Here is a 27,185-nt window from a genome sequence, read left to right on the forward strand (position 1 = left end):
CTGTTTTTGTACTCAGAAACGAACATAACGGTATTTGTCGTGATTCTACATCTATACAGAAGCAAACTAAAGAAGATGTGAAAAAAATAACTGTACATGGGCTAAAAATAGAAGCATTGAACTGATCCACAGCTTTTTTAATTGTTTTTTGTATGTATATTTGATGTTATGATGATATTATGATATGTTTTGAATGTATATTATATATATTATGTATAGTGGCAATGACATATGGATATGCATTTATATATTACTTCTACATGTAAATCGCATATTTAAAATTACAATTTTTCTTTACTTTCTTTTATAGGAAATGCCAAAACAACAAGAAACGACAACAGTTCTAGATTTGGTAAATTTATGCAAGTTTGCTTCGACGACAACAACTGTATTAAAGGATGCGTAATTCTAGATTACCTGCTCGAACAATCTCGGATAACATTTCAAAGTGAAGGGGAACGAAACTATCATATTATGTATCAATTAGTAGCTCAGGGGCAAAAAAATATTGGCATAGCAAATACCTTTCATCTAAGGCCAGCTGAGTTTTACAAATATCTAAATACATCCAATTCTGAAAAAATAAATATGAACTTAGAGTCAAAGAAATTTGATGCCGTAACCATGGCGTTTACAGTTTTACAAATTCCCCAATTTGTTATAGATGGCGTTTTTAAAGTCATCAGTTCCATTTTGTGGCTAGGTAATATAGAGTTTATAGACGTTGATGGAGAAGTCACTGACCTTACAAGATCAGACCAAGAAGCGATATCGATTATATCAATGCTTTTGGGACTAAGTCGATGTGATTTTAAAAAGGTATTATTAATTCGCCAAATAAATGTTCGAGGAAATATTACGGAAATTCCTTTAAAAATAAAAGAGGTAAGTATCATAGAATACTGGTTCTTTTTAAAAATAATTAGTATAATTCTATCTGTATGAACGTCGAGATCTGAGGAATTATAAAAGCTAGATAGATTCTACAGACATAGGCGCTACGCATGCTGGTTGACACATGCTGCCAAGCCAACTCTAATGCTTTAATAAAATGGTTTGATATTTTTTCATAATTAAATAATAATATTTATAATAATCGTCGTATTTTAAGACGATAAAGCTGTCTGCCGAGCTCTTGTCGCACGGCCTCTTCGACCACTTAGGGCGGCCACTCCTCCTCAGTAACCTCCTTCCATCGTTACTCGTCTAACCAAACCTGCCTGCGGGGACACGGTCGCGGCGGTAGTTGCCGCGCCTCCGGGCAAGTAATTAGCTGCGGCATTTTCGGCGGCGCCAGGTATGGGCCAGCTCCACGGACCCTTCTCTGGTTCCTTTCCCCCGGGCTGTACTCCTTTGGGCGGCCCGTCAGACCACGGCGCTAACTTCGCCGTGAAACCTTTAGCTGCCTTCGACAGGTGGTGCTCTTTGGCCCATACAGTGTCCATCACCTTGGGTTACCACGGCCTTCTTCGGAGATTAAAGAGGTGCCTGATCCTGCTTCCTTCTCTCCATATTCCTCTGCACCAGCTCGAAAATTCTCCGCGTTCTCCGCAGGCGTCTGTGTGCACCTACCTCCCAGTCGTAGTTCGTCGAACAACAACAGCTCAAGCCAGTTCTCGTCCAATGTCCTCTGATCGGCACCTGTTTCTCCTGTGTTTCCGTGGGGTTTACTTGAGGTGTATATGTAGCCGTGAGCTGGTGTCGCACCCTCATCTTCTCCAGAAACCTCCTGAACGCCCTGCTTGTGAACTCCACACCGTTGTCTGTTATCATAACCGTGAGCACCCCGTATCTGGCCACTATCCGCTCTCGAACAGCCTTTCGTAGTGTCTCAGTGGTAGCCCTTCTCATCGGGCATGTCGTGGTTCTCGGCCATGACGCGCTGCCTCTGCCCAGTCGGTACACACAGCTTCCTCGACACTACATTCTCGTTGCCTGCCCGGTGCGAAATGTGTCGGTGGTCCGTGATCACCTTTAAGTGGTACGGTCTCAATATCCTGACGGCCGATACTATTGTTAAGCATTATTTTTCCGTTGCAGAGTAGCTGCGTTCAGCGTTCTACTGGAGTAGGAGATTACTCGCTCGGAATGCTGTCTAAGGATTGCGCCCAGCCCATAGTCGCTGGCATCCGTCTGCAACACAAACGTCTTCCTGAAGTCGGGGCAAGCCAGAATCGGGTCGGCGACCAGCCTGGCCTTAACGGCCTCGAATGCGGCTTGGTGGGCGTCTGTTCTCTCCCACTTTGCCTGCTTCTTCAGGAGCGCAATCGGGGTTGTACCAACGACGCAAAATCGGGTACGAAACGTCTGTACCACGACGTCACTCCCAAGTACTGTCTCAACTCCTTCACGTGTGAGGAGTCTTAAAACTCCCCACAAATCACGTGTAGGGGAGTGGCCTAGCAACAGCCGCGATGCTGGGCGGCCAGGGCAAAGCGGGGATACCGTGAATTAACGGTACCCCGTTAGGTCTTGGACTCGAGCGGGCCAAGGGCCGAACGGTAACGGTGCGGACGTCGGACAGCCACAAAGAAGACGTACCGTGAAATAACGGTACCGCTCTGGACCTTGGGCTCGAGTTGACCAAGGGCACAGAGGTCGACCGGTAACGGTGCGTGCACAAAGAGGACGCGCCCTGAACTAACGGTACAACTGCCGTGCGCAAGTGCAGTTCGAGGCAGTCAGTCTCAACACGCGAGGAGCCATACGTACGCGAGGATAGTCGAGGAGAGTACCGGCGCGAGTCGCGCGGTCAGCGCACAGTCGGGTCGGAGTCTGAAAGCGGAGGAAAAGGATTCAGTCAGCCAGACCACGCGTGAAAGAAGTTAGTGAGACGGAGCGTTGAAGGAAGGAGTTCGGGAGTGAGAACGCGCGAACAAGTCGGAAAGAAATAAACAGTGTAAGCGTCGGGCAGCAAGAAGCCCGCAGAACACGGAAGGACGATCACCACAAGTGAAGAGTGATCCTGGGAGAGAAGAAGAAGGACTGGCGTGTCTGAAAGGGTCAGTGGGGTCTGTGGTCAGCAAACGTGGTCTCCTGCCGAGCGTTGCCTCGCCCATGGTCTTAATCTAATCGTTACGTTAGAGGTGCGTGTGATTATTCACTTCTATAAGTGATTTGCCCAATTAATTTGAATGCGTTGCAAGGTGCTTTAGGTATTTATCCTTCTGCTGAACAATTTCAGTTTTTACAACTGGAATCCGTAGGTCCTGGAGGATGTTCCCGTTCCGGATGTACCAAAGCGCACCAGTTATTGTTCGCAGGATTTTTGATTGTGCTCGTTGTATTATTTCAATGTTGCTGTTGCATGCATTGCCTCATAGTTGACATCCATATCTCCATATTGGTTTCAGAACTGTGTTGTATAACAGCACCTGTAGTCGAAACTTAGTGGAGAGCGTGAGTTGCTAAGCCAGTGAAACCTACTGGCTTTCAGCTTCTAATGCGTTTTCTTGTCTTCAATGTGCTTTCGTCAAGTTAATCTTCTGTCTAGAAGAACTCCGCGGTAAAAGGCTGAATCACTTCGTGGAATTTTGACGTTATTTAGAGTTAATGGGGGACAGCTACGCCTATTAAGCGTAAATGTGACAAGATTGCATTTCTGCTCGTTGATAGCAATACGCCAGTTAGCCAGCCAATTTTCCACAACAGTTAGGTGACCAGCCAGTTGCGCTAATGTTTACAGAGGGCATTTCGACCGTCTGAGAATTGCGGTGTCATCAGCAAAAGTTGATAATGTTGTTCGATCACTTGTAGGGATGTCAGCTGTGTATAGGAGATACGGTGCCGGACCAAAAACGCTACCCTAAGGGACTCTCGGGTGACCTACGATTGAGTGGTCAGATGAGAAGTCTTCAAGTGGTACAGCGTTAAGAAGCTCTAAAGGAAAGCAAAAGAATTCCATAAATTGATTCTCAGTAATGGAGAAACGGGGCGGACAGTAGACGGCGGCCAGAGTTATATTACCGCCACTAGAATGGACCACCACAGATGTAGCGTGTAGGTAGTTTTTCTCAAAACGACCAAAGAAGTTATGTTTAATGAGAATACTGATCAAGATGCCGGTTCCTCCATGTGCCTTTCCATCGGGGTGATTAGTGGCGTAGAACACGTAGATATTTATTTAAAAATTGTACTATACGAAGGGAGGACATTTTTATATTTTGAATGTTGAGATGATAGTACTTGTACTAAGGCACACGTAAGATCCTGCATTGTTGTTCTCGTGAACGACATAAATTTCGTCATCGTTGCTTGGAATGATAACATAATTTTTTCGATGGCGCTTGTGGGTTGTTGCAGGTCGTCTGACACGTCTCGAGGTTGCGGCGCTTTTGTGAACTCTATTGTGGACGCAGAACCTTTCGTTCCTGATTTTGGGGCGGAGGAGAGGATGACATTTTTGCGTTGGAAAAGAAAATGTCAGGAAGCGATTGGGAGGGTAGCATATATTCGTAGTTATTAGTACTACGAGCCGAATCAATTCTTTGTTCATGCGACTTTTAAGATGTTTGTAGACAGGACATCCCCGGTAATTAGCTGTGTGGTTTTCACCACAATTGCCAAATTTTTTTGAATTTGGATCAAGTTTATTAGCCGTGAAAATGCCAGATTCGTGCAGATCCCCGCAGGCGACGTAAACGGAATGTAGGGTACAATATATCTTGGTGTGGCCATATTCTTGGCAGTTGGAGCATTGTACTGGACCATTACGCGTGGTTCTTTTACAGTAATTTTACGGTGTAATAAGAATTGGAGATTGTAAATTGGGTGCACTTCATTTCTCTTTGGTTTTTGGCTAGTTGGGTCTAGCTCGACCTTGAAGAGCGGTTGCCCCAACCAAGAAGCCCCTTCTTATTTTTTTTTAAGAATATTAATAACTGATTTAACGTTAAAGCCCTTTTCGTGAAGTGCATTCCGCCACTTGCAGCCCTTTTGCTTTTCAGTTGGTACGTGTAATATTTTTTGCCGTTTATGTTTAAAAACTTCGAAATCGCATGAAACTAGTCTTCGGTTTTAACCTCAAGCTTAGTTTCTTGAATTTTTCCTCTTCTTAGAGGAAACCAGTGCGTTCGTAGCAATCTCTTGGATGTATATGGGTGGAGGCTTTGGTTTTTGAGATACACTATCTGTCGTTTATTGTTGGTAGTAGTAGTTTTTGTGTCGCTACCACAATTTATCTTGTCTCTATTACCTGTTGCGCGTTGCGGACTCCGTTTACGTTTTACAAAAACATAGCAATCCATACCAGTCTGCATGACGAATTTGGGCGGATTCGGGCGGCCACTTGGAATGCTCTTTGACTCACATAAATCGGCCATTGTAGCTGTTAATTGATTTGCTTGCAATACAAAAGCCGGTGAGGTCGTTAACAGAATCGTTTGAGTTGAAGAGACTGGTGTGGTTAATGTTTTTGTCGATGAGATTGCAGTTGTGAGAGAGGCAGCTGTGCTGGAAGTTAATGGTTAACGGAGTGTGTGTGTAATTTGCTTTTGGTTGCGGCGTTGGGGAAGCGCACTCTTCACTTAAAGATTTTGGAACTGTGCTTGGCAACGACGGAAAGCACGAGTGCGCTCTCTGGTCTTTGGAGGGCTTGGAGGTTTCCGTAGAAACGAACGAGAAATACGCGTTGTTTTTGATTGAAGAGACCCACGATCGTCTTGTTCACGCTGACGTTGCTCACGAATTTCGTTTTGCATTTTAATTTCACTGATTTTGTCATTTATTTATTAGTTGATTATATATTAGTTGGAAAGCAGCACAAAACAAGTCTGCTCTCGCCCAATGCCAATGGCATGACTCAATGCGACATCCCTAAGGGTCGCATTAGGGTCTGCAAGTCCACTCCTCTGCCTGACCTGGTCAGCTTTGTCAAGGGGCCTCAGGACACGAAGAATTCCTTGAAGCTCTGTATAAACTCGGCCCACCTTTCCCAAAAGATGTTGTTGACAATAAACCACTTCAAGACCGTGCCCTTCAGAATATCCGGCATTGCTCTTGGGATCTAGTTGATGTCCAGTCGATACGTCATTGCTGACCATTCCACCTGTTCCAGGAATTCCAATGGCTTCTCGTTCCTCTCGTAACGAAATGTCATTTCCGCACCTGCTTCGCCCAATTTGCGTAATCCTGCGGTGCTGCCCTTGTAGTCGCCCACTGGCCACGGCAAGATTCCCGCCTCTCTTATCTTTTGCGACTGCCTTCCCGACTTTCCTGTTCGAATCCCTGCCTTTCGGATGCTTCCGCTGGCCTCCTCCATGCTGGTGTAGTCGAGGTTCCTCACCAGACCTTCAACGCCGATGACTTTGACCTCTCGGTCAAACGTTCGGTCTCCTTCCGTACTCCCCGTCTAATGTCTCCAGTATTGCGACTGTTTCGGGCTCATCTGTGGTCTGGTCGCTGAACTCGGACAGTTTTATATGATTTAGTAAATTTATTTAGTATCGATCCAGAACGTACCATGGGTAACGATATACGAAGCGATGCTTGGTCATTGGGCATCACTTTGATGGAGGTAGCGACTGGTAATTTCCCTTGTCGTAAATGGGACTCTGTTTTCGAGCAGTTGTGCCAGATAAACATAAAACATTTTAAAAAGATAGTTTTTCCAAAGAAATGTGTGAATCATTGTTTCAAAATGCGATACAAATAACGTTCATGTCTTGTGCCCTTCGTCCTTAGGAATAATTGACTAATGACTCATTTTATTTGCTGCTTGTCTTATCGTATTTTGAAACTTTCATATAGTAAATTATTTTACTATTTATATAAATATTTATATGATTTTATGACCCACTGCAGTGGGTAAGGGATAATATAATACAAAATTTGGGGCACTATCTGACGTCAAACTTAGCTTAAACTAATCCTGAGTAATAAGTTCTCGACACTCTTTATCCTGGATATTAAGTTATGATTAAACATGCACATATATACGTGCTCCAACAGATTATACACAAGAATGTTTTGTACTTATAAAGTAAAATCTTTATGTTTTAGCGAATCGAACTTACTCAATTCAGTTCATAACGACAATGCTAAGAATAAAAAAATCGTTGAAATATTGTTCACGTCTTTATTCTTTTAATCTCAGCTTAAGAGTAAGCTCTTGCGATAAAAATCTTACTTCTACTGCCCTGTCGTTTACATTACGGGTGTTTTCTGTTACTTGCAAAAGAATACCCGAGTGCCTGCTGTGCAATAACGCTTCTAGTGAACTGACGCACACGCATTGATCGCCCGCAGGTAATTTTTTGTATTCATACAATTTGTATGGGTTGAAGACAGATTGTCTAAAAAATTATTGTCTTAAAATTAATTAATTAAGGGTGAAAGGGAACACCAAAGAAAAAGGTCGTGTTTTTGTGTTTTCTTTTTTATGAACACCATTTCACACACAAAGAATATTTGAAAATAAAAAATTAAATGCATTTGTTGATCTTTTACGTTTTTTAATGTAATTATAAAAATAATAATAACAAATCAGGCTAAAAAAATTTATATTTAATATTTTAAAACGTGTGAGGAACCATCACTTTTTATCAATTCGTTTATTGAACATTTAAGATTAAGAATAACTGATTAACAATGTAACAGTAAGGAGGGCAAATCCAGTACCCCCCGCGGTATGGCCGTGAAGCATTGCTTCGCGGGGACGAAGCATTTGCTGACTCGTGGACCCTCCTGGCTCACTTGGCTCTTCTGAGCTCGGTGGTTATCGCTGCGGCGAAGCTGTTGACCGCTTGCCAATCCGCATCACCCTGCAGCATGAATAGAACTCCGTCTTCTCCGGCGCCAGCTCTAGCCCCATTGAGCTGAGCCAATGTTTAATGGCCCTGATGTTCTGTTTACACTTCTCCTCCGCCTTGCCTGGATGCTTATCAACAACGAGCAACGTCCAGCGGTAGGCGAAGTATCCCGTCATACATGGTGTTCCACAGAAGCGGGCCGAGAACCGAGCCTTGCGTGACTCCACCGGTGACCTGGTGCCTGAAGACCCCTTCCGACGACTCGCACAGTAGGATCCGATCTAAAAAGTAGCTGCGGATAATCCTGACTAGGTAGGCTGGGACGCTGAAGCCAATTAGTGCTTCTAGGATCCGGTCCCACCTCGGTGTGTTGAAGGCGTTCTTGATGTCTAGTGTGACCATGAGGCAGTACTCTTTGCTAGCCCCCTTCCATCTGGTGCCCTCGATTGCTTGGGCCGCTACTTCGACCACTCTGTTGACAGCGTCGACGGTGGACCGTCCAAGCTTTCTTCGTCGGTAATGGGACGTGGAACCAACGTGAGGAACCATTATGTAAATATGTATATGTATATGTCGAAGTATGCTCGTCTTCATTAGAGCGTAGCGCGTTTCTATGCTTTCGCAGGCGAAAACTCAAGCATACTGATCTGCTCGTTTTTCTAAGTGCCCCGCAATAACCTCGAACCACACTCGGCGACAACGTCGCGACTCATCGTCGTGCAGCTAGACAGGCTACGCATCGTTGTCGCCCCGCTCCATCGGTATTGTAACGGCGAAGAGAAACAACCATAGTGCAAAGATGCAAAAAATAAAATGATGAAATAATTCAAGTTTATGCGAAATATTTACACTCCAAGAAACACGCAATCTTTAAACTCCAACATATATATAATTCAATAATTGCAATACTCATATGTAAAATAAATATAATTTTATTTTACTGAATGATTAGAATATTTTTAAGCTTATATGCTAAATACAGAGTCAAACTAATTATCACGATGACAAAAGTTGTAATACATATAATTCGGAAATAGCTGTATAATTATAGCTATAATTAATATATTTGTCGAATATTACCTTAGTGGTATCTTAATGGAATATTTGGTTATCAAATATGTAGAACTAAACGAATATTTGCTCGGTTAGAATATAATTATGTTCATCTGGGTACGGAACAATTTGAAATATCGGAACTTTAGTGACCTTGCTAGAAACGTGGGAAATAATCAAAATTTCGTTCGTGTCTGTTTTAAGCCAAGTTGACGTTTTTATCTTTAGCATTTTTTCCGAAATTACGTGTTTCAAATAATCGTGTTTTAGTAACTTTGGATTGAAGATTCCTAATCTAGTTAATTGCATACCCAATTCTATGTCTTCTATGTATTCTGTAAATTGCTGTAGGTTGAATATCAGTACTACAATTTGTTGGTGTTGTTCTTTTTCTGACACGTTGTTTATTCTTTTTTCTAACTCTTCTCTGTCGTCTTCATCTAATGTACCAAATAAGTATTTGTATGCTTTTCCTACTACGTTTAAAAGACCTCTTTTGCTTCGACTAATAATTCTGAACCCATTTATTTCTCGTTTTATTTTGTCGACTAAATATGAGTACTGTCTTTGTTATGTTTATGCTTAAATAATGGTATTCGTAGCTGGTTGGAATCTCCATCGTTCCTGTTTGGAATATAAGATATCCATTCTTCGCGCTTATTGGGCTTACTTCTATATGGTTACACTTGACCACGAAGTATGTTGTGTATTTTGTGCTTCTTTGGCTGGTTTGGAATTATCATATTTGCTCTTATTAAATTTTTTCTGTTTCTTAAATTTTGACTTATAATGAACGATTTTCCTGCCGCCATTTGTTTCTTCGAAATGTTTATTATCTTCTTGTTCAATCCTTCCTGTCTTTTTGAATGGATTGGTGATTTTACTTTTTACAAGTGGGGCCTGTCTATATTTTGTATCAACTTCAAAATCGTGCCTATTCTTATTTAGGTATTCGATCTTATCGATTTTGTTTTGTTGTACATTAAAGTCTGGGCTGCCTGCATATAGAAAAATGTCTGCCGGGAATTGTTTGGTACTATTATGTTTAGTTTTTGGATTATAAAATTGTTTCGAATCTTGTACACATGTCTTCAATATTTTGTTCACCACCGATGATTCTCAGCTTTTTATTTACGGTCTAATGAAATCTTTCTATATCAGATACACCATTTTTGCTGGTTGTTACAGAAATTTTTACGCCTTCGGATCTTAACCAGTTTTGCAAAGCTATGTACGAAAAAGCTGAATCTTTGTCCGCTTTAATTTCCTGTGGCTTTCCCATATCATTGAATATTTTAGTAATGGCTCTTTTCGCTTCTAGCCAATCTCTACTTTTTACTTCAACTAGTGAGGCAAATTTCGAATAAATTTTAATACACGATAGGAAGATCTGGTTTCCCGTGAGATAAAAATGTATCACGTATTTTTCCCTTGTGTTTAATATTTCTGGTCAATTTTGTGCCTCAGAAGATTTTGCCAGATTACAGATTTCACATTCATTGATAATATTTTGAATTAGTATTTTTGAACTAGTATTTTTCTTTAAACCAATTAATGTTTTTTCTATACCTCGATGTAAAAGGTTCTTATGTTTCTTTAGGATTAAGTCTTTAAATTCCGCAAAAGTTAGTATACTAGCTTCGCGGTACATCTCAATAGTTTTGTGAAATTGTTAGGGCTTATGATGTCGGTAAATGCCCTCTGGAAGATCAGAAAATCCTCACTATTAGGGAAGTAAATTGGGCTTTTCTTGGTGCACACATATTTCTTAATGAGGGTTTTGGCGAGTTCTAGTGTAATAGTTTTAAAAAGTAATAGGTATAGATGTAGTAGATGTAATATATTTGGTTTTGGAGCTCAGAGCCTCTGCTCTTTTTGAATCGGTTTATTCGAATGAAATCATATTGCTGTTCTTGGGTACAGCTACCCGTACATGTTGTGCTTAAGACTATGTGTTTGTTATATTATATACATATACATGTGTATGCAGAGTGCATACATATGTTATGTATAGCTTGACCACTTGAGCTGCAAAGTGCATGCTCAGCATTCTCACGCTCCGCGATCGGCTTATGTATGAGCGTTAGATCGTATTTCAAGAGCTGGAGTGTTCATGTAAGTGTTGGTGGTCTTTTAATATTATTTATGTTTATTATAATATATGTGACAAAGTGTCACAATGTATATACTTTACTTTACATATTGAGGGTAGATACACTACACCTCCCTTTTTAAAGAAATGACGTAATATATGTAGTCATTTAAAAATTTTTTTTTTTTTTTCATGTTTTTTTTTGCAATTTTTGTTTTTTTTTTGTATTATAATATACATATATATATTTTTTTTTTTTTGTATATAAAATTGTATTTTGATTTGTTATTTATTTATATTTATTGTGTAGATTTAAAAATATTGTGTCTCTTTGTAAATTCGTAAATTCATGAAATTTTTGTATTTTTTAATTTTTGTATATTATTGTCATCATTACCACATTCTGTTGATGTGGTTGATCAGACCAATCGGTTGCATGATGATGATAAGAATAATTTGTGTGTTTTTTTTGAATAAAATTGAGAGTTTAAATGTTTCGTATTTATTTGTTATTTAATGAAAAATTACGTTATTCGTTAAAAGTTTTTAATCTATCCTTATGAACCTTTTGAGTTTTGTTTTTATCGTCTTTTATTATTATATTGTTCGGTTCTTCTACTCCTACTACTATATATGGTCCTAAATATCTATTGTCTAGTTTATGTCCTGTTTTATTTCTTAAAAGAACTTTATCGTTAATTATTATTTCCTTATCTAGTACTTTCCTATTTTTACGTTATTCCTTATTTTTACGTTTATGGTTTTCTAACATTATTCTGGATCTTTTGTATGCCATTTCTAATCTGTATCTAGATTCTATTGCGTAATTATCTATGTTGTATATAGGGTCTATGTTATTTTTAATGCTTAATTCTTTAGGTAAATTAGGTGTTTTACTGTATACTAATTCATATGGACAATAGTTATGTGCCATTGATGGTGTAGTATTGAAACAATATACGAAATAGTTAAGCCATACGTCCCAATCAGTTTTATCGACTGATATGTATGAACGTAAATATTCATTAAGTGTTCTGTGGCTTCTCTCTACCGTACCAAGTGTTTGATGGTGGTGAGCTGTTGATGTAAGATTGTTTATTTTCAAATACTTACAAAGTTCGTTCATGATTGTGTTTCTATATTCTGTTCCCATATCGGTGATGAACGTCTTCATCGGGCCGTATTTGAGAATGAATGATTCGAGTATAGCTATGGGGATAGCAACAAGGTATTTGGTCAGATCACATATTAAAGTAATTATGTATTCATTATTATTATTAATTATGTATTCTGATTTGGGTAATGGTCGAACTGTGTCAATAATGACTTTGTCAAATGCTTTAATTGGTGTGTCTGTAGTTGTTAAAGGGGTCTTTATGTGCTTTGTTGTTTTTGCTTTCTGACATTCTGGACATTTACGTATGTACTGAGATATGAAATTTATCATCCCTTTCCAATAGTAATGTCTTTTGATTTTCGCTAGCGTTCTTGAAATGCCAGTATGACCTCCTTGAATAGGATCATTGTGAAATGTAGACAGTATTGCTTGTTTTTCAATATCATCAGATATTGTGGTCACCGGCTTGAGTAGCGCTACTCTTATTTGTTTTAAAAATTCATTGCCCATATTTTTGAAAGTTTCAGTTGAAATTAATTCAAAGATCTTTCCGCTCGGTGCCATTTTGAGTTGGCTGATACCAAGTATACCGGCTTCTTTTTCAAGCCTGTGGAAGAACTGACCTAAGTCGAGAGTTCCATTAGTATATAGGTCGCTAATCTCACTTCTTGCAATAATTTTCTTACCATGTTTAAAGAAACATAATGTGTCAGTTATATGCAAGGTCATTATTTTTTGTACATCGTCATTATTGATGACTTCATATACGTTGGGCTTAGAAGCATTTTCAAGTATTTGCCTTGGCAAAATTTCTTGTTATTTTTCATTTACTGCGCAGTTGTTTTGTCTACTCTGTTGTCTTGTAGTGACTTTCAAGACTTGTTTTTGTATATTTTTTAATTCATCGATGGTTATTCTTGATAACGCATCGCCTACATGATTATCTTTTCCTTTAAGGTGTTCTACTGTGAACTCATATTCTTCTAAATCAAGTCTCATTCTAGTTTGTTTGGAAGTAGGATTTCTCATTGAGAAGAGGTATGTTAAAGGCCTATGATCTGTTTTTACAACAAAATGCCCAGTGTATTGCCGCTAATTCTTGCTCTGTAGTGTTTTTGTTACTTACTCCCTTAGTGAAGCTGCGAGAGGCATATGCTACTGGTAGTTCTATCTCATCGTATGTTTGTGTTAATACTGCCCCGCAAGCTTGTTTACTTGCATCTGTTATTATGCAAAATTCTTTGCTGAATTCTGGGTATTGTAATAACGTGTATTGTATTAATGATGGTTTGAGATATGTGAATGCATTTTGGCATTCTGAAGTCCACTCGAATTTTACATTCTTTTTACATAACCTTGTTATGTGACGAGAGTAGTCAGAAAAATTTTTAATGAAACGTCTATAATAATTGCAAAATGCAATGAATCTTCTTGCGCTGTCTGCGTCCGTAGGGACGGGGTATTTGTCAATGACTTCGTATTTCTTATCATCTGGCAAAATACCACGATCAGTACACTTATGACCTAGAAAAGTCACTTCATGCATGAAGAATGAACATTTGTCTGGGTGTAGTTTTAGGTTATTTTTCCTACATAGGTCAAAGACGTTAGTCAAATTTTTGATCATATGATTTTCGGAACCACCGATGACTATTAAGTCATCCATATACAGGAATGCCTGTGAAGGTTCTAATCCAGAAAATGCCATTGTCATCATTCTTTGGAATGAATTGGGCGCAATTTTTAAACCATAGGGTAATCGGGTGAAGCGATAGGAGCCGTTGCTCGTTGAAAATGACGTTGGTGGAATCCTGACATTAAGTCTAGGCACGAGAAGTATCTTGCTCGTCCTAATTGATCAAGAATATCGTCTATTCTTGGAAGTGGAAATTTGTCTGATAAGAGCTTTTTATTAATTTGTCTATAATCGATTACCAGTCGCCATCGTTTTGTTGCGAAACCTGGTAATGATTTCTTCGGTACTAGTTAGCAATGGGCTGTTGTATTCAGATACGGCTGGCTCTACTATTTTATCATCAATTAATTTGTTAACTTGTCTGTGTATTTCTTCTTTCTGTCATTCTGGTATTCTATAATTTTTGATGTATATCGGTTCATCATCTTTCAATCTTAATTTTTGTCTGTAAAAATTATTGGTACTTATAGATTCGGTTTCAAGTCCGAATATGTCTGTGTAATTTGTGCATAATTTATTTAGTTGTTTTTTAATTTGGAAATTAAATTTTTGTTTAATTTTTGTAAAATATGTTCATTTCTTTCGTTATCTATTGTTTTTACTATTTCATATTTGTTAAGACTTTCAAATTGTATCTTATCGATATTTATTATTTGGTTTCTTTTGGTTGTGTTTATTATACGAATTACTGTGTTTTTACTAGTCGTTATTGTATTAGCAATAAAGATGCCTGTGTCTATTTCTTGATTAGGAATGAGGATCTGTTCATCGGATGTATCTAATTTAATTAGTCGGACTACTTCGGATCGGGCTGGTAATAACGTTGAGTTATTGCCTATTGTATGTGTTATTGGTACGTATATTGGACAAGTGATATTGTCTGGTCGCAAAATTAACCAGTCTTCTTCTGTATTAAAATCTAATTTGCAATTGTATTTCTTTATAAAGTCTATTCCGATGATTCCATCGGTGGGTATCGGGAAATTAGAATTAACTATGTGGAAATTATGTGGAATTATGTAATTATTTGTTGCTAGTTCTATGTTTACTAGACCTAGAGAGGTTGTTGAACCTTCTCCAACTCCAAAAATTTTTGTTATTGTATTTTGGTCTACGTCTTGGAAATTATCTGAGCTGTTTTTGATAAGTGAAATATCTGCTCCTGTATCTATTAAAAATGTTAATTTTGTATTCGTATTATTATTATGCACATGTATGAAAATGTTGAAATTAAGATTGATTGTGTGAACCGTCTTATTTAGTTTCCCGAACCTGTAGCATTTTGTGATGTACTAGAAGCTTTGATTGCTCGGACATTGTTATTTTGATTTTGTCTATTACCTCGGTTGGAATTATTCCTTCCTCTGTTGTTTCCTCTGTAATTTCCTCTGAAATTACCTCTGTTGTTGTAATTGGTATTGTAACCACCGCGGTTACCTCGGCCTCGGCCTCGGTAATGGCCGCGATAGTTGTTATTTCCCCTGTAGTTATGTTGTCCATTGTTGAAATATAGGACGCTACTGGGACTGCCTGTCATTTCAGTGGAGCAGTGTATGTATTTTCCTGCTGCATCACTGAATGTATTGTAATTACCAGCTTCGAGTATTATTCGTAGCTTTTCGTATTTACAATTTTTAGTCATTGCTTGTATTGACTCTTTAGTTGCGAAGTTATCCGCAATTTCGGATATATACTTACGTATTTTACTATTCGAGTCGAACAAATGATCCGTCGTTTGACTAAGATCAACGCCTTTAAAGAAGTTTCAGAATCAACACGAGGTATTTTTTAGTTTAGATCTTTATTTCTTCGTTGTCGGCTTAAGACTGACTGTACAGAGTTTTTGATCGGCTCGAAGTGAGTCGCGAGAAACGGGAATGTCTAATCAGTATATGTGTACAAAAAAGAACGGAAAAATAACGGTATGGATGCACAACAAATTATGCGCTTAAGTGTAAGTAAAAATGTAAACTGGTTTCATGTGTTTATGCATGTGCAAGATTGTATGTACAATTAGTGTAAGTATGTAAACGTAATATGAGAAGCATATTATGTTACTTCCCTCCCTTTAAAAGGGAAGCTTATGCTTCCACTCCTTCTATTGGTGTTGATGCCCGCAATCTTGGTGATGCAGTTGGATTTGCATCTTGTGATTCAATGATTATTTTGTTTTTTAGTTTTAAGTAAATACAAGCAATACAAGATGTGAGGCTTATGATTGATACTACTATACAAACTGTGATATTATTATTTGATATTAATTGTACAATGTCCTTATGTTCTATTGGTTTTATTTTTATTAGGCTTAAGGGTGTGTACAATGGGGTAAGGTTTATCTCGGGGTTTTTAGCTTGTTTTCGTTAAGTATTATGTTTCCTATTTTGATTTTACATTGTTTTATTGTTATTATTTTGTTGCCGTTAACCGTTACATTTTTATTTATTTCTTGGCAATTTTTGTTCTATGATAGTGTTGTTTAGATTCCAAGTGATGATACTATTTGGTTCTACATACTTAATTATTTGTTCGACTGTTATAGGGACAAAGTTACATATTGGATTTGTTCTCTTAATAATATTTTTGATACATTCGTTGTTAATTTCTTGATAGTTCTGGTTATAAATTTTATCTTGTTCTTCGAAATAAGTGTCTTTGTCTATATGATCAAGTTGATAGCCATTATTATCTGGATAGGGTATTATGTTAATAGTATGAATGGTTTTTTGTTTAGTAGGGATATGAGCTATGATAAGTAGTTGGTTAGTGTTGATCCAGGTTGAGGTTTTAGTCTGTAGTACGTTGCTACTGTCAACGTTTTCTAATTTGTCATAGTTAAGTAATTTTGGGTTAAACAGTCCTAGTCGTGAGAGTTGCATTCCCATTGCGATGTCTTCAATGTATTCGGTAAATTGTATTAGTTCGTATAGCATTTGTTCTCTGTTATTATGTTCGTCTTCAAATTCTTTGATCTTTTGCATGTTACTATTGATAAGTTGAATTATGTCGCTCATTTCGTGTATGTTAATTGAGTTGTTTGTCGCGGACTCTAATTGGTTATGAATTTGTATCCGGTCGTTATTGTCTAGTGTCCCGAAAAGGTATTTAAATGCAGATCCCATTATGTTGATTAGTCCGCGTTTCTGTCTATTTGTCTGGTGTAACGTTATAGCGTTAAGTTCCCTTAACATTTTATTGTGTAGAAGTTTAATTTGGGGGATATGTGTATAGTTGGTTACTTTAGTGTTAAAATAGTGAGTTAGGTTGTCTATATCCAAGAGGTTTATGCGGAGACAGTGGTGTTCGTATTCTGAAGGGATTTGAATAGGTTTGTCAGAGTAAGAAAAAGTATTATGGTGAACAAGGGGCCTGTAAAATGGGGAGTTGATTAGTTTTCTTCTGTTTTTTAAATTGGGTCTTATAGTAATGTGTCTCTCTGTTTCTGTTAGTAATTTTGTAATGGTCTTCGTCGGTTTGTTCGACGTTCTTTGTTAATTTGAAAGGGGCTTCTAATTTTCCTTTTTGTAATGGTCCTTTTCTGTATCTGGTGTCGACATTATATTCAGTTCTATTCTTATTTATTTCGTTAATTTTTTTTTCTTTATTGTTTTGTGTATCTAAGTTAGGTTGTCCGGCGTAAATGAATATGTGAGCAGGGGTTTGTCCGGTAGTATCGTGTTTGGTCTTGTGGTTGTAAATGTAAAGGATTGTTTCTATTTTACTTAATTTGGTCTCGTTGTCGTCAGAGTTTTTTATGATGCGGATTTTTTCGTTTATAGTTTTGTGGAGTCTCTCTATGTCAGCGACACCTGTTTTTGTAGTATTAAGTTGTAACTCTACTTCTTCGGTTTCGAGCCAACGTTTGAGGGCTAGGCTGGAGAATGCACCATCTCGATCTGCTTTGAGGAGTTTAGGTTTCCCTAATTGATTAAATATGCGCATTAAGGCATTTTTGCATTCTACCCAGTCTTTTGTCTTAATCTGTTCAAGGGTGGCGAATTTAGAGTAAATATCGATACAGCTCAGATAATGGTTTCCTTCGGAAGAATAGATGTCTATTACGAACTTATCACGACAATGTTCGGGTTTAGGGGTAATTTTCATTGGCATTTCCGTGTTACGGTGTTCTGTTTTGGCTAGGTTGCAGACTTGACATTCGTTGATTATATTCTGGATAAGGAGTTGGCTATTGGGGAAGTAATAATTCTCACTAAAGAGTTTTACAGTTTTTTGAATTCCGGGGTGTAAGAGCTTTTCGTGGGTGTTTAGAATTAGTTCCTTAAAACTTGCATAAGTAGGGATGTTTTTTAATAAAACGAGGCTTCGGAAAATTTTTGTACATTTCGGATTCATTGTTGTTGTGTATGCATTTTGGATCATTTCGAAGTCTGCATCGCTTTCGATGTAAAGAGCGCTATTCTTTGAGCAAAAGTGATTGAGTAGATATTGTTTGGCTGCTTCTAGGGTCATTTCTTTGTAGGAAATGTGTATGATTTGTTTTTTGAAATAAGTTTCGTGTTCTATACTACTATTGGGACCTTTTGAGAAAATAATTTGTCTTTTATGGTAATTAATGGCTTTTTCGGACAACCCTATTAAGTCGCTATTATCTTCTTCTGCGCTATGTTGCGTAGATTCTCCGAAAAATGCTTGTTCTATTTTGATTCTAGACAGTGCGTCTGCGACATGGTTTTCCTTTCCTTTGATATATTTTATATCGAAGTCGTACTCGGATAATCTAATCTTCCACCTAGTCAGCTTTGAGTTAGGTTCTTTTAATTTGTGTAGCCAGCACAATGGTTGATGGTCAGAAGCTATTTCGAAATGTCGTCCTAACAGGTAGTGTCTAAAGGTCTTTGTGGCCCAAACTATTGCTAGTAGTTCTTTTTCTATAGCACTGTAATTAACTTCATGTTCGTTTAGGGTCCTGCTAATGTAGCTAATGGGATGTCCATCTTGAGATAGAACAGCACCTAATGCTACATTGCTTGCGTCAGTTGTTAATACAAATTTTCTTTCAAAATTTGGTATTTTTAATATGGGGTCTTCGGAAATAAGTAATTTTAATTTTTGAAATGCTTCTATATATTCTTTATGTTTTGTATCTATTTTTACTCCCTTTTTGAGACATTTAGTCAGTGGTTTCGCTATGTCAGAGAAGTTGGGTATGAATTTCCTGTAGTATCCTGTGATTCCAAGGAATGCTTTAATTTCTTTAGGTTTAGATGGAAGTGGGTAATCTTGTATAGCTTTGATTTTTTCGGGATTTGGTTTAATTCCGTCTTTAGTGATAACGTGTCCTAGAAAGGTAGTTTCTTGTCTTAGGAATTCACATTTATCTAGCTGTAGTTTAAGGTTGGCTTGAGATAATTTCTCGAAGACTGCTTCAAGGGATTGAAGGTGTTCCTCTAGAGAGGTAGAAAAGACAATGATATCGTCTAGATATACTAAACAATTTTTATTTAAAAGCGGACGAAGTAGGTTATTCATGCAGCGTTGGAAGGTAGCTGGGGCGTTTTTAAGCCCAAATGGCATTCTAGTATATTCGTAATGTCCGTATTTAGTAGAGAAAGCCGTTTTGGCTATTGATTCTGAATCCATCTCTATTTGATGGAAGCCTTTTGCCAGGTCTATGGTGGTAAAGTAATTAGACCTCCCTAATTTTCCTAGTATTTCGTCTATATTTGGCATAGGGTATCGGTCATTTATTGTTATTTCATTCAGCTTCCTGTAGTCTATGACTATTCGAAGTTTCTGCTGTCCGGAAGCATCTAATTTTTTTGGTACTACCCAGATGGGGCTGCAGTACGGTGAGTTGCTTTCTCGAATGATGCCTTGTTCTAACATTTCTTGAATTTGTCTTTCTACTTCTTGTTCGTATGATTGTTGGAAGCTATACATTTTAGAGTAAACTGGAATATTATGTGTGGTATTAATTGTATGTTTTTCTTGGTTTGTGAAGCTAAGTTTGTCGCCCTCGTGAAACTGAATGTCTTTGAATCTTGTCAGTAAGTTTGTTAATTTGTATTTTTCTTCTGCATTTAAATGGTTTAGTCGGAACAGATTCTCCTGAAGTGTGGAGGTTTCTAAAAAGGTAGGGTCTTGTGGGAACGAAGAGTCTACTTGAGCATGATTTTGGTCTGTAAGTTTTTCAGTGTCTTTTATTTTATAGACTTTGTTGAAGAGGGTGGCAGTTTTCTTTTGATAATCTATTATGGCTTTAGCTTTAGACAACAATTTGCGTCCAATCAGCATATCATAATGATCTGAGAATTTGTGAATTAGAAACTCCTGAGCAATAGGAAAGTAGTTATTGGGTGGTATAGTGGTGGTCTCGTTAATAGTTACCGATCCATTACTTGTATGAATTAGGTGGTTGGTTTGTTGTATAGGTGTTTCGAAAATGTTCCAAGTAAGCATGTTTATGGTGGATCCAGTGTCAATTAGGCACTTTAAGTCTATGTCATTATGTTTAATAATTATATATTGGTTTGATCCGGGGCAACTAGCCGAAAATTTTCTGCTTCTTTGGTATTGTCTGATTCGTCATCGTTTGGTGCTGTCTGTTCTTGTTGTGTTTTGTCCGAAGTGTCATGATCTTGTTCGAAAGGGATTTGAGTTGGGTCTGGGATATAACCCATTTGATAAGGATATGGTTGTGGTTGGAAGTTATCTGGGTAGTATGGATAGTAATAATGGTAAGGGTATTCGGGTTGGTTTGATACCATTTCTTGGTATCTTAGTTCTTCTATGCTCATTTTAGTCTGTCCGCTGTCTGATGGTCGTTGTCTTTTTACCGGGTTGTTGGTTTGTGTGTTCCCAGTTGGAGGGAAGTTATTCGGTGTGTAAGTTTGATTAGGTCCGAAACGATTTTGGTCGAAGATATTCTGTCGATTAAAGACAGGATTCGGTCTGGGTATGTTAGGTTGTGGGTAGGTTGGTCTTGGTTGATATTGGGGAAAAGGGGTTTGATTGGGCCTGGGTGTATGGATTGGTGCGTATGGGTATGGTGGATAATAGGGTTGAAAGACGTTGTTATGGTACGGTTGAAAAGGTGTTATAGGTTTATTTTGGCCATTAACTTGTCTATTTGGTAAGTTATTTGGCGTCCTATTAGAATTAGGAGCTGGCTTAAAGTTATCTTTGTTTAATGTTTGAGGTTCATATAGACCCTTTTCTTGTAAGATATTAATAAGGGATCTTAAATCGGGGATTTGGCAGTTAACTATTCTTAGATGAATATGGTTAGGGAGTTTTAGGATCAAGTTTTCTATGCTATCTTGAATAAGTCTGGTAAATAAGGCGGTTTCAGCTGAGTTATTTTCTAGTTCTAACTTACTCATTAAAACTTGTCGTCTTTTCTCGGCTTCCTCCAGAAACTGCCTGATGTTGCCTTTGTATTGAATGTTCCGAAAATCCTCCAAAAGTTGATGACTCGGTGCCTGGGGTTTGTAATATAGGATCAATCTGGTCCTTAGTTCAATCCAGCTGGTAAAGTTGTTGGTCCCGAGAGTACGGATGACGTCGCCGCTGATATTGCGTTCGATGTGTCCATAAATTATCAACTTCTGCCTTTCGTCAGTAGTTTGGTATAAGGCCAGAATGAAGTCGATGCGAGTTATAAAGGTATGTAGAGTATTCGGGTCTCCATTGAAGATTTCGACAGCATTTATCTGTCTCTCGACCTGACTCATATTTGAGTCGGATAGTATTATAGGGCTTGCTGTTGCCATTGTTGTTGTTGTATTTATTGTTATTTAATGTTTTAGGTAAGGTTCACGTTCTGGGTAAGGTTTGCAGTTTCGGATAGGTTTCGTTTTTCGATAAAGTTCAAGTTTTTACTGTAGGTTTATGTTTTGGATAGGGTTTTGGTTTTCACTATGGGTTCTTGATTTCCACTATTAGTTTGTATTCCAGGTCTGAGCTTTGTGTTTGTGTTTGTTCATTTATTAATTTAATTCACTTATAATGTTTGTTATTCACTTAGTTATAGTTCTTTAGCTTAGGTTTTGTTGAATTTTCGCACTTATTTGTTCGTAATATTTCTGTTATTCACTTATTTGTAAGTTTTTAATTTAAGTTTGTTGTGTTGTTCACTTATTAATTTAATTCACTTATAATGTTTGTTATTCACTTAGTTATAGTTCTTTAGCTTAGGTTTTGTTGAATTTTCGCACTTATTTGTTCGTAATATTTCTGTTATTCACTTATTTGTAAGTTTTTAATTTAAGTTTGTTGTGTTGTTCACTTATTAATTTAATTCACTTATAATGTTTGTTATTCACTTAGTTATAGTTCTTTAGCTTAGGTTTTGTTGAATTTTCGCACTTATTTGTTCGTAATATTTCTGTTATTCACTTATTTGTAAGTTTTTAATTTAAGTTTGTTGTGTTGTTCACTTATTAATTTAATTCACTTATAATGTTTGTTATTCACTTAGTTATAGTTCTTTAGCTTAGGTTTTGTTGAATTTTCGCACTTATTTGTTCGTAATATTTCTGTTATTCACTTATTTGTAAGTTTTTAATTTAAGTTTGTTGTGTTGCGCTCTTAGCTGTTTCGCTTTGGTTTGAGTAACCTTTTGTGGATTTACTACTCAGCGAATTCAAAGGCGTCTTCTTAAAATTTTTGTAATTTTAAGTTATTTCACTTCGTGGTCACTTTATGGGATTGAGTACCATTGGTTAACACTTTCCACTTAGCACGACGCGACTGCGTTAGTTCTTTTGTGGATAATAATTGAAGAATTGAATAGGGTTACTATCGCATCAACAATGTATTATCCTACCGACTGCGCCACTTACGTATTTTACTATTCGAGTCGAACAAATGATCCGTCGTTTGACTAAGATCAACGCCTTTAAAGAAGTTTCAGAATCAACACGAGGTATTTTTTAGTTTAGATCTTTATTTCTTCGTTGTCGGCTTAAGACTGACTGTACAGAGTTTTTGATCGGCTCGAAGTGAGTCGCGAGAAACGGGAATGTCTAATCAGTATATGTGTACAAAAAAGAACGGAAAAATAACGGTATGGATGCACAACAAATTATGCGCTTAAGTGTAAGTAAAAATGTAAACTGGTTTCATGTGTTTATGCATGTGCAAGATTGTATGTACAATTAGTGTAAGTATGTAAAAGTAATATGAGAAGCATATTATGTTACTATATATATATTGTTTCTAATTGCTTACGGAAATTGTCAATTTCAGTGGTGTATTGGGAAGCTGTTTTCCCTTTCTGTTTAATATTTAGTAACTTTGCTTTTAAAACTTCAGCTGATTCACCTTTAACATTACTATTTAGTATGTCAATGATGCCTCTGATGGTTGTTTCATTTGTTACTTTGTATAAAATTGGTCCTATTATTTTTGATTTTATTATCTCTACTGCTAGATCTTCCTGAGTTCCCTTTGTTCTATCTGTTATTCTTAACGCTGTTATAAAGCGTGCCAATGATGACTTTGAATATCTAGATTATGTCTAATGCTAATATTGATCAATCTTTTATTGGGAGATCTTAGTATTTTATGACAATCTTTCTTATGTGTTTCTGTTAATCTATCTTCTATAGTTGTGACTATTCTACATATGTTATTGTATTCTTTTATTATTATCTTTATGTGTATTTCTAGAGTCTCTACTTTAATAGGTACTTCTTTGTTTACACATTTATATGATTTGTCAAATACTGCTTTATTATGGTTTTTGACGCTGCTATTTTGGGCCATTCCATGTGTACCCACTGTGAATCACTCATTTGGTGTTTCTTTTATATTCGCAACAATTTTGTCTACTAAAGTGGAATTCGGAATCATATAAATGTATTTGACAAGAAGGATGTCTACCTATTATGTTTTTCCTTAATAAAAAATGGTATTCTATACTGTTGTCTATATTCTGTATAGTCTTCTAAATCATATTTATATTGTTTTATTTCGTAAGTACAGTTTATATCTTGTCTAGGCCATCTGCACGGCTCTGATATCTTTTCTTAAGTCGTTTATTATGTTCCTGATAAATGTTAAGGGTCAAACTCAAAATTGATATGACAGTCATAATCAATAACAAGATGAATATATTTTGTAGTTTATCTTTGGGATCAATTATTCTTACTTCATTAACTACATTGGCTGTTGGGTGATCTACTCTTGATTCAGTAGAACCCATTTTGGAAATATTAATTTGCAATAAAGAAAAAATGAAATCTGTTTAATCTCTCAATTTATTGGAAATAAAGTTTGAAAAGTTTTTATAGTGAATATTGAAATTTAATGAATTTACTTTAAATATTTTCAACTTGTATTAAATATATACAAGTGCCAGAGACATGGAAATTTGATAGTTTTAATGTGGTTGGCTCACAAGTCAAAGTTTACATTTCATTAGCCTGACAGTTTTGTTGTTAGTTTTTCTAAGCAGCGGTTTCCCGCCTCGGCTTGGGTTTAGTTTAAATCTATGGCAAATTGGGGCATTTGTATTTAAGCAGCCCGTTTGCGTGTCTTCGCACTTTGGCGAAGTTCTTTTTCTATAATTTCCAAACGCTCTTTGTAGCGTTGCCGGGCTGATTCCTCCTTGGCCAACTGGGTCATTTCCTTGACCAGTCGGCGTTGTTGTAGTAATTTCACTCTACGTCCAGAGCGTTTATGTTTCCTGGGTTGGCGCTTCTCCTGACGTGCCCGGTACTCAGCTATTGTGAGTGGGTGCGGTCCATCGGCGGGGTTTAATTCCAGTGCTTCTCCCAGCGTTGGCTGGTCCCTCTGTACCTCGGGTTGCGCCCCGGTCAATTGTGGCTCGTCTGCCATCAATTGCCGCTTGTGTCTGTGTGTTTTGTGTGTTTTTGTGCGTTTGGTGCTTGCTGATCGTTTTGCTGTCTGCTCATCAGTTGCTACACGTGGCATGCCACACAATCTGGTTTGGTGCACAGTTATCTTGTTTTACTCAAACGTATTTTATTCGTATTTAGCATAAATCATTTTTGTGTAGCCGGCCAAATGCAGCGGGCAGCGCGAACATCGCTTGCAGCACAGTTAGCACCGTTTAAAGTCACTCGCACATACACGGACACACACAACACAGAGACAGACTCGAGACCGAGTCACGGTCGCCATGTAATAGTTTTAAAGAGTAATAGGTATAGATGTAGTAGATGTAATAGATTTGGTTTTGGAGCTCAGAGCCTCTGCTCTGTTTGAATCGGTTTATTCGAATGAAATCATATTGCTATTCTTGGGTACAGCTACCCGTACATGGTGTGCTTAAGACAATGTGTTTGTTATATTATATACATATACATGTGTATGCAGAGTGCATACATATGTTATGTATAGCTTGACCACTTGAGCTGCAAAGTGCATGCTCAGCATTCTCACGCTCCGCGATCGGCTTATGTATGAGCGTTAGATCGTATTTCAAGAGCTGGAGTGTTCATGTAAGTGTTGGTGGTCTTTTAATATTATTTATGTTTAATATAATTTATGTGTCAAAGTGTCACAATGTATATACTTTACTTACATATTAACTCTACTCTACATATTGAGGGTAGATACACTACACCAGTGTCATTTTATCATAGATTATTTTAATCTTTAGTTTTTGAAAGAAGTGGCTTACTCTTGTTGTTTCACTGTCGCCTTTTTCTATCTCTATTCGTTTAGAGAAGAAAGTGATTGGTCTCTCCGTTATGGATATATAATTTAAATTATCTTTATTAGCACTATGTATATTTGCGTCTGCGGTGTTTGCGACTTCGCCAACCATAACTTCTTCTATCTTTGTGCGGGAAAGAGCATCCGCGACATAGTTTTCTTTGCCTGGAAGATATTTCTTTATATAATCGAATTTATTACGTTTGATCTTCCACCTTTGTAATTTCATGTTCGGTTTTTTGATATTGTTGAGCTGTAATTGTTTTACAAAATGTAACAGGTATAGATGTAATAGATTTGGTTTCCGAGCTCAGAACCTCTGCTCTGTTTGAATCTGTTTATTCGAATGATCAAAGTGTGCTGAAGTTGGGTTCAGCTAACCCGCACATACATTGCTTATATCTATGTATTCTTACTTACATTTATACATATACATATGTATGCAGAAGGCATTGACCACTTGAGCTGCAAAGTGCATGCTCAGCATTCCCACGCTCCGCGATCGGCTTATGTATAAGCGTTAGATCGTATTACTGGGGCGCTGGAGTGCTTACGTAGTTTTTGGTGGTCTTTTTGTATATTTGTATATTTATATTTATTATGACAAAGTGTCACAATGTATTGACGCTATGTTATACCCAATCATCTATTGTATTCTTAGGGTAGATAAGTCCAATATGCTACACCTCCCTTTTTAAAGAAATGACGTAATATATGTAGTCATTGAGTTCTCAATATTAATATTGTGTTTAGAAAGGAAAATTTTTTTTTTGAAATTGATTTTTCTTATTAATTATTAGCAATGTTTTGTCTCAAAGCATTGAATTACGATGTTTTTGGATTTATGTTTAACTTTCTTAGAAGGAAAAATAATAATTAAATTTTTTTTTTGTGTTTTTTTTTTTGTTTTGAGGTTGATCAGACCTTTTCTTAAGTGAAATGAAACGTTTCATTGATTATATATTTTTAGTCTATCCTTATGTACTTTTTGCTTCTTTTGTTTTGTATCTCTAATTACTATGTTATCTCTGTCTTCTATGGTTTCTACAGTATAAGGGCCTATATATACTGGATCTAACTTATGACCCGATTCGTTCCTTAGAATAACTTTATCTCCTATTTTTAATTGAAAATCTGAAGTTTTCTTATCATAAAGTTGTTTTCTATAAGACTTAGCTTTTTCTAACAAAAGTCTATCTCTTTTATATGCTATTTCTAATCTAAATTTTATTTCCTTTGAGTAATCTTCTATATTATACAGTGGTTCTATTCTATCTGTTTTATTAAAATTTGCGAACTGCCTTGGTAATCTTCCAAAGACTAGTTCATATGGACAGTAATTATGCATGACTGATGGTGTTGTGTTGAAACAATATGTAAAGTATTGTATCCAAACGTCCCAATCAGTTTTATCTGCAGAGATGTATGAACGAATGTATTCATTGAATGTTCTATGACTTCGTTCGATTGTCCCTAAAGTCTGGTGGTGATATGCAGTGGATGTAAGATTTTCAATTTTCATATATTTACACATATCTTGAATTACATTGTTTTTATACTCGGTACCCATGTCCGAAATGAACGTCTTCATTGGACCGTACTTTAGTATAAAATTTTCGAATATAGCTTTTGCGACAGTATTTGCGCTCTTATTCGCAACAGGTATGGTTACTAGATACTTCGTCAAATCACATATTAGTGTGACGATGTATTCGTTGCCATATTCTGATTTCGGTAGTGGACCAACTGTGTCCACTATCACTATATCAAAAGCATTTGTTGGGGTTTCTGTGTAAGTCAATGGGGTCTTTGTATGTGTCGTTGTTTTTGACATTT

The 27,185-nt window shown here is 37.2% G+C and overlaps 1 protein-coding gene and 1 pseudogene across 1 annotated transcript in view, besides 1 other annotated feature; both read left to right on the forward strand.

Moving 5' to 3' along the window:
• The window catches only part of Myo81F (Myosin 81F), a 1,965,857-nt gene that overhangs the window by 457,654 nt on the left and 1,481,018 nt on the right, over positions 1-27,185 (forward strand). Inside the window, exon 6 of the mRNA NM_001316563.1 lies at positions 311-885. Coding sequence (NP_001303492.1) covers positions 311-885 — 575 coding nt within the window. The remainder of the gene's footprint in view (positions 1-310; positions 886-27,185) is intronic.
• Positions 3,149-5,696: a mobile genetic element.
• On the forward strand, positions 6,442-6,625 carry CR12798 (annotated as a pseudogene).

The sequence above is a fragment of the Drosophila melanogaster genome, chromosome 3R (assembly GCF_000001215.4).
Source record: "Drosophila melanogaster chromosome 3R".
NCBI lineage: Eukaryota > Metazoa > Arthropoda > Insecta > Diptera > Drosophilidae > Drosophila > Drosophila melanogaster.